The sequence below is a fragment of the Myotis davidii genome, unplaced genomic scaffold, assembly GCF_000327345.1.
Source record: "Myotis davidii unplaced genomic scaffold, ASM32734v1 scaffold226, whole genome shotgun sequence".
In the NCBI taxonomy this organism is placed as follows: domain Eukaryota; kingdom Metazoa; phylum Chordata; class Mammalia; order Chiroptera; family Vespertilionidae; genus Myotis; species Myotis davidii.
The window spans coordinates 464,867-474,054 of NW_006297224.1; the positions used below are offsets into that span (position 1 = coordinate 464,867).

A 9,188-nucleotide genomic window follows, 5' to 3' on the forward strand; every position below is an offset into this window, starting at 1 on the left:
GGATTCAGATCACTTGGATTCAAGTTCTGGCTGTTACCTACCACTGTGTCACTAAGTCACTTCAACCCATTTGTGTCTTAGTTCTCTCATTTGCTCACTGGGAATTACAATAGTACATACGCCATAGAGTTGTTGGAAGAATTAAATGAGTTAATATGGGTAAAATGCTTAAGCAAGGACCAGACACATAGTAAGTATTCAGTAACATTAGCTACTTTTCTTATGATTATTATGATGACATTCAAGCAGTTATTAAGTTTTGCCCATTTTACTTAGTAATTAGTTCCCAAGTTAATCACCTTTTCTTTGAAACTTCTTCCCTGGCCTTCAGCTCTGTACCACCTTTAGAAGAACACTTCCTTACTTCCTCTAGGCTTGCTCCCTCACAGCTAGCCTCCAGCGCTTCTAGGGGCCACACAGGTAATGTAAACATACCCAGGAAAAAAGCCACCTCCAGGACCAAGTTAAATGGCATACAAGGCCCTCCAAAATCGGTCTCTCAAAACCCCACACCCACACATCAAAGTGACAAACTTTCCCCCACAGACCATGCAGTTGCTCATGCCACCCTGGGAAGAAATGCCCCCTTTCCCTCCCTATTTTCTGCCCTCTCAAGAATCCTCCCAGGTTCAGGGGAGGCACCTCCCCCACAAGCCTCCCCAATCCTTTTGATCGGTGGCCGGTGGCTGTCTGTACCTGTAAGAGTCACCTGTGCGGGTCTCCAACACTGACTGGAGACACAGATTATAAAACACGTCTCTGTTATTGAAATATGAGTCCCTAGGACAGCTAGTCCACTGTGCTCAATGAAGTGCTGACTGGTCAAGCGACTAAAGCATTTTCTCAGCCCCTCACATAGAGAAATGCATGCAGGCTTCCAGACAACGTAGGCCTTTGTTTAGCATGTCACTTGACAAAAACGAGAGGTTGTCTAGGGAAATGGAAATCTTAACAGGGCACTAGCTATTTTGTACAACTGTTGCCAGCCCTAGTGAGAGACATTACAGGGTCATGCTTCTTTCCATCAGAAGACATTTATACTTTCCACCACTGTCAGTTCATCAAAACTTACAGAGATTCCTGGTAATGTTCATCTTTCCAGTGGAATTTTTCCTCCCAGAAGGGAGGAAAATATAAGCACCTGATACCTGGGATCCACCCCAGCCATTCTGATTTAAGAGGCCTAGGGTAGGAACCAAGGAGAAAATTTTTTAAAAGTTCCCCCGAAAATTCTAAAGAGCAGCAGGGGTCAAGATCCATTCCTATGAAATCTAAAATTTGCTCCTTTCTCAGTGTTCTCATCTATAAAATGGTGACACTTATCCTTAGATTTATGGTTAACTGAAACTCTTTCTGAAGGTACAAATCATAAATACATTTTAAATAGAATCCTTCTTCCTAATCACAACCCCTTGATTATAAAAGTAAAGTTTGATTATTAAAATCACCTTGTCCATAAGCATTAATATCCATATTAGAAATGGACAGGTACAATCCATTAAAGGACAGTTAAAACAAAACAACAAAATCAGATCTCAAAACCACAGTCTTAACCTACAATTAAGGGCATACTAAAATAAAGTGTGAGTATAAAAGATAATCGAAAGCACTAATATTTCGGTAAGACTAAGGTTGGGTGTGCTGTGAATATGTCCCTATTTCTGGACATGGCATGTTTTGCTCTAATCATGAAAATAAAAGAGATCTCAGCAAAGTATTGAGGAGGTACTGTTTTTGTGCCTGAATCATAATAGGTCCTGAGAGGGGGAGAGAGATCTTGAGATAACTGTAGGCATTAAACTCAATCTTAAGTATGATATAAAATCTTCTTAAAATGAAAAAAGTTAAAACAATTATTCTGTAAACATCCATTTTTCTTCTCCAGAAATGTCCTATTGACTAAATTTTTTTTTCCCCAAGAAACACTCTTTGATGCTGAGGGTATCAGAACATGCTACCCCCAAATATGCCACTTTGGCATAAGAAAAGTTTTCAGCTGAAGGCATTTGAGTTCCCGAAATCCCTTATCTGTCTAAAGCAGAACCTCCCCAAAGAATTCAATAGTCATAATCCCCTCCCTGGGCAACTCTCATCTCTTCTGGCACCACACCCAGACTTGTCACAAACTATCATATCTCTTGTTTATTTCCAAAAGGCCTATTTATTTTCCAAAAGTCATTTACTTTTCCACAAGGGCCTTTCTCCCTCTCCCTTCCCCACTAAGTGAGGTACCTTGACCCACACCTGCCCTTCTTAGATACTCATCACTGGATCCTCTCACTACAGTGCAGGATGCAGATGTCAATAAACTTGTTTTTTCCTTGTTCACCTGTCTTTTGTCAGGGCCTGGCCAGAGAACCTAAAGGTAGGCAGAAAATATTTTTTTCCTCCCTACAGTTGATATCTGATTCTACATATATCTCTCAGCTTTAAAAAGCTGTCATTAAAAAAAAAAAAAAATCCTATTAAAAAACATAAGCACCGGAAAGAGTAAAAGTTTAACAATCCTTTGAGACTATGGTTCTAGTTTCTTTAACCTTTCAAAATAAACATTAAGAAAATATATAAAAACTATACCAAAGTGCTTAGTGTTTTAGGCAAAACTGCTATGAAGACTTTAACAAAACATTTACACCAAGTACATGCAGTTACAGAGTAAAATCAGTCTTCACACCATAAAAATTCTTACCAAATGTTTTTCATAAATATATTTTAACCCATTTTACCAATATTATTTCATATTTTATCGTTATTTCATTATTTATCTTTAGTGAAAGATTAATCTGAAAGCGTGAAATTGTATGGTGGCAAAACAACTTCAAATAGAATTTTCCTACTTGAAAACCTACCACAGCTATACATTATAATGGGGAAGACTAGAAATAATGCCTTATTGCTATTAATAATGGCAGATTACATAAAATAAAGGTGCTGTAATTCTAAACACAGGACTACTGGAAATTAATAATGCATGTAACATAGAACTTGAGTATATAAAGCCATGTCAGCAAACACTGGCAGTATCTACTCAATTAGAAGACAGTTAGCTTTAGAAGGCTCAGGGATGCAGCACTTCTGCCATATGAAAAAAAAGCACATAAAAGACACAAAACAAAATATATGTATTACTTTTAGCATGTTAAAAACAATCACATCAAAAAAAGTATACAGATAAAAAATGTCATAGATGACATAAGAAAATAGTGTGTGTGTATACATATTTTGCATACATACATATATATATAAATCTACAGTATTTACCACTGTTGATATATAGATTTTGGAGCAGCTCAGATGCTGCTATCATGAACTAAATTGTACAGCTTGATTTATTACAAGTCACAGAATCATGATTTAAAAATTAGAATTAATGTCCTCAGCTACATTTTTACATACATTTATGTCCAAGCTTCACATGATCTGAATCAAGAGCCCAGTGACGTCAGGATTTTGTCTGAGCTTCCGTGTAGTGCTCACCTGCTAATACACTGCATTTGTTTTGTCATTTAATAACATCATTACCAAGATGATTAAGATTACATTAGACTCATTATATACATAAAAATTGTCACATTCACTAGCTAAACAAATGTTACTTTCATTTTAAAAGACATACTTCTGTACCTTGAAAGCTTAAAGCCACAACTTACAATGAGAAGAACCCTCAACGTTAGGTTTTCCACTCTATTGTTCAAATGTGAACAAATAATGTTGAAAACAAGCTCTCCAATTAAACACAAAGTCATATTTTCTTGGCATTGTCCAAACTTTGTCAGTGTTTTGGTAACTGTAGTGTAAATAGAATATTGTAAAAGACATTGCTAATTTTTTTAACATGGACCTGAATTTTTGTCCCTGAAAAAGAAAAGTATTTTTGAAATTATGGAAGTCACACTATTAAAAAATAAAAGGCCATAATTCAGATCATTTTTACAATTTTACATGCTGATAATTTAATGGCCTAAGCGGCGGCAATATCCATTAACTATATTCTTGAAAGAAAAGAGTGCCAGGAAAAAGATCATGTAAAGGACCACCCAGCCCTTTGTAGTGAGGCCCTGCAGAAAATGAAAGTCAGAAGAAGCAACCATATTGCTAATCCTGCTTTCAAAGGAATTTCCGGGAGTGCGCTCTGCTGCCCCATGGGAACTTGCTGCCTCTCCCACGGGCACCCACGGGACAGCTGCAGCCTGGGCCACCGCATTCCCTTCACATCTGGCAGGAGCATTCTGCTCTGAGCTTTGTGAGCAGGCCAGAGCAAGGGCGCAGAGGCAGGAACAGATCTCGGTGCCCACGGATACACTGAGCCTGCACATCTGGGCACATGGATACTTACACCTGTGGCCTTCAACTTACTTTCACTGCCACAATTTTTAAGCACCATTAAGTGGTTAGACTTTCCCTCTAATGTCTTTAATTTTCAGATTGAAAGAAAACGGCAGCAGAAAATGAGTATTCTGTGAGATCTGAATTAATCACCTAAGGGCAAACCCTTATGTCAATTTAGGATCTGGGTTAAAAAATATGAGGGGGTGGGGGGACTTGACTAAAAGACCAGTTAAAGAAAAAAAGGAGGATAAATTATTTCATGGATCTATATTAAAGCAGGTTTTTTAATGTTTCATTAGTTCTGTGTTGAAGTGTGTATGTGTAGATGTCTATATCTATTTAAAGACACATACTCTACATAGAGCCTTAAAAATGTCTACTATTCATAGACAGTTTTTCAGTGCTTTGTAACATTACTCAAAGTAAAATGGGCTAATAGAGTAAAGTGTTAGGTGTTGAGAAGTTATAAATGGAACTGAGTAATTAATTTATTTTGTGTGCATCCCTAAATGCTATTGCTATGTTTCCACGGTAAATTAATAGATTCAGTGATGATGCAATTACAATGCTCATCTTCAGCAGCATCTACATGGGGATGAAAACACTCCCATCTATTCTTATTACTAACATGAGAATTGTGCAAGATGTTTACAACGGTACAAAATACTGCTTTGGCAATTACAAACATAGCAATGTAGATTCTGCGAGATTTCCACTCTCGTCTCCAGCAAGTATAGATGAATTCTCACAGCAATACCGACTCTTGAATAGAAAGTCCATCTCGCTTTCTGTAGTGATAGACTGGAGCCGAGGACCCTGAATACTGATACCCAGAGGAGCTGGCATCTTCTAAAGCTGGGGAAGTTCTATACCGCACTGGACCATCCACAGAAACTGGGGGGAGACCATGGTCCTGAAAGGATACATGTTGAAAGGCAGAATATTTTGTTAAATTGCTTAAGTGGCTACGGTTAGCATCCCGAGTCCATGCCTGTTCAGGCATCTCAGGTCTGTATGTGTAACTGACTTCTGACCATTTTCTGTTATCTGGCAAATAATCCACTGGAGGAATGAGGAATTTTCCATTCTTTGGTGACCCTGAATTGCCCGAATATCCCCCAGCACCAATATCAATGGGAAGAACTTCTATGCGACTAGATGGTAAGACAACAGGAGCTGGACGGCTGTGAGATTTCTCTGGAGAAACATTGATGGAAAGAGCGGAACCATGAGGTCTCCTGGGAGGATTCATTTGAGCTCCATGGCTAAACTGTGGTGACACAAAGCTGCTGTTAGTGGTGGGGATGTGCTTTGGAGAATTTCCGTGGTAAATAGGGGGATTGCTGTAAGATGGGGGGTGCACGGGCCCTCGATCTTCCCCATCTAGGTGAGCTGGATATTTTGCATAACTTGGAGGCTGCATTTTAAAAGTAAACTTGTTTGATACTTTTGATGGACTAGAACTTGGCTCAGGATGCTTCCTTGGACTGTGCGTGTAAACAATATTCCTCGGACTCTGAGAGTAAGCCCTTTCTAGTGCCTCTACAACAGACGGGCCATTTTCATTTTCAGGTACATTATCATACTGTGATGCATTCGAGCCCCGTTTCCCTTCATCGGCATCCCAGACCTTCATCTTCTGCCTTGCATTTGTCACCCGAGGATCTGCAGAATTCGGGATGGTGACGGTAAGCGTGGGGTGTGCAAATCGACTCTTGCCTTCAGTGGCATATCTGGCAGTTCTTTCAATAGCTGAAACATCTGATGGTTTATTCCATTTGGGCACAAATTCCTTCCTGATATTTGAAAGAGCATTGCTATTTTGGTTAGCAGATGCATGGTCATATTGCCTAGTATTGTCTTGTGGACCTGATGAAGGTTTTCTTTGAAAGTCTGCTTCATCTTTAAGCTTTTTACTGTCCTCCTCCACTGATGCCCGTCTTGGCTGCCTCGCTCTTTCTGGTGTACCAATTCTGCCTTGAGGGTGAGGGGAATGCTCGGGCTTTCTGTGAGGCGATGAGCCACTCTCTCTTCTGATCTTATGGGGACTTGATCTGCCAACACTTTGTCCATTGCTCAGGTGACTAATGCCAGCAGACGGAGGTTCAGGTGGAAGCTGTCCCAAAGGCTTCTTTGGAAACTCATCCTCCTTACCTAAAGGAAAGATATATTTATGAGTAACAACAAATGAGTAAACGGTACCAAATATAAGAACCATGCTATGAATAACTGTATACTTTTCATATGTGTACTCATACACATGCACACAGAATTATAGTTACAAGAGAAGCACTTTTTAGAGAGACTGACTGTAAAACACACCAAAATTCAAAATCTTATTAGGCAATGTGCAGGTGGTGAGAATATTTTATAACCTTATGTGTAACACATGATTCTTATATTTTGTTAAGACATACTGTTACATGCTTTTTCCCCCCCAAAATGCAAGGCTGATAGTCTCATTTCTTTTCCTAAAACAATCCTGCTGTTCAATGTCTTACCATCACCTTCACTTTAACTTAATTCAACTTAACATGGCTTTGAAATCTCAGTAAAACTTTTCTTATCAACTTCAAGCAGATCTGCCAAATTTAAAAGCCAACTGTGATCTAAAGTTGTCCCCACATAGTTTATTATTAAGCACCTTTCACCATATTACTGCAAAAAAGAAACAGTACTCTCTATTTTAAAGCCAATATTCTAAGAGGATCCTACTTTAGAAAAAAAAAGAAAGAAAGAAAAAACAAGGAAATCACATTGGGCACTTTCAGTTTTATATTTTACTAGAGGCCTGATGCATGAAATTCGTGCACTGGGGAGGGGGAAGGGGGGTCCCTCAGCCTGGCCTATACCCTCTTGCAGTCCAGGAGTAAGCTGGCAGTCAGACATCCTTAGCTCCCACCACCTCCACTGTGCTCACCAGCCCTGAGCCCAGCTCAGGGCTTCTGACTGAGCAGCACTCCCCCTGGGGAGTGCACTGCCCACTAGGGGGCAGCTCCTACATTGAGTGTCTGCCCCCTGGTGGTCAGAGCACATCACAATGACTGGTCGTTCTGTCATTCAGTCAATTTGCATATTACCCTTTTATTATATAGGACTTTATTTTGGAGACAATATTCTTAACCCAGCCTATTTCTGGTTTCTCTCAGTGCCCTCCTTCCTCAAAGCTGCAGTCTTCTGTGTTGTTGATGACAGTGATGCCAGAAATTCTCCATCAACTTGAGTTTCAGGTTGAAGTTTATGTAGGAACTTCTCAAAGTCATCTGCAACTTTGTAAGGTTTCTTGGTAGCCTTTGTTGGAATCTAGCAAGCTCTTTGTCTATTCTTTCCTGCTGCTATCTTAGGAGTTGATTAATTCTGTGCTTATCCCAGTCCCGCTGTGACCTCTTCTGTAAATCCTTGGTTATAAGATCTCTCTTCAGCTAGTCTTCAGTTGGTTATTCAGGATGATTGTTCTATATCTCAGTTGTACTTCCAGTCTGGTCCTGGAAGGAGATGAGTGTAGCTTCCATCTACTACTCTGCCACCATCTTGGATTGAGAGTTTTATGTTTTAAATAACTAACATTAGAAATGAATGAGGAATTAAAGGAAGGTGCAATAAATTTGCCATTTAGCAGACACTGTGTAAACATGACCTATTACAATATCAACATTCAATAAATATCATCTTGAAAACAACTTGTAAAAATCCCATGATTTAAGATGTGTTTTCACTAATTATTACAAAATATATTCTCCCTTAAAAATAAGCTGCTGCTCACTTCAACTATCCATTTGTTGTCCATCCAACAAATATTTACTGAGTAAGCTCTGCTTTGGGACTGTGCTAAGCAATGAACACATTAGTAGTGAGTAGGCAGACTTGGTCTTTGTTTTCATGTAGTTCATTGTTGATGAGGACAATTTTGTTATTTACCCACATATCTTAATTTTCTTTAAGACATTTGAAAAAATAGTCAATGAGCTTTCCTTTGGGAGGGAAGGGTGCAGAGAATGTGAAGAAACAATATCCTTTAAATAGGTAAGCTGCCAGAATCAAATAAGCTAAAAATAACCTTTGTGCTCTTCTAATTTGGTGGTGTTTTTTTTGTTTGTTTGTTTTTTTTTAAGAAACAGACTTTTTTCCAAACCAAATTTCATATGAAACCCCAGTATATAAAGGAAACCTAAACAACGCTGCTCTAGCTGAAGTGGAGGGGGTCAGGTGCCTCCCCTCATCCTTTTTCCCACTTCCCTCAGCGGGGCAGCTTCTCAGAGATTTCCAACCCTGCCTGCATTTTATAGGCAGGAGAGCAGACTCAGAGAAGCCAAGTGATCTTCAGGGGCAGGAAGAGTATGAGAACCAGGACCCAGCATTTTCACTCCGGGTCAGTTTTCTTCCACTCTGCCATGTTCATTAAATTCCAGAGAAACTTTGGAATGGTTTTAACCAAATTTAATTTTACTTTGTCAATATTTGTGCAAGCTCTTTATTTTATACATGTGAAAGCACACAAAGTATTAGGATTGGGAATAGTTTGTTTCATTCATTCACCCATTCAACCAATAGCTATAGAGCAACTACTATGGACCAGGCACTCTTGTTGCTGGTGATGCACAAACAAAACAGGGTGAAGCCCGTCCTATGGAGCTGCTATGCTAGTTGTGCAGGGCTGTGAGAACAGCACCAGGACAAGGCAATCACAGTGATTTGGGTGTGGCAGGGCAGAGTCCCGGCAGGAACAAAGATGCCTGTGCCAGGTGGAGAATGGCTGGGGACAATGAAGAGTCACATCACACAGGGCTTTGAAGACCACAGTAAGAACTCTGGATTTTTTTTCTTTTTCTGAGTTTACTATAAACTACTGCAGGCTTTTC

General features: G+C 39.5%; 1 protein-coding gene across 1 annotated transcript in view; it reads right to left on the reverse strand.

Annotated features, from left to right (window-relative positions):
* Positions 1–3,102: 3,102 nt before the first annotated feature.
* The window catches only part of USP6NL (USP6 N-terminal like), a 169,346-nt gene continuing 163,260 nt past the window's right edge, over positions 3,103–9,188 (reverse strand). The window contains exon 15 of the mRNA XM_006772988.2: positions 3,103–6,483. Coding sequence (XP_006773051.1) covers positions 5,075–6,483 — 1,409 coding nt within the window. The 3' untranslated portion in view covers positions 3,103–5,074. The remainder of the gene's footprint in view (positions 6,484–9,188) is intronic.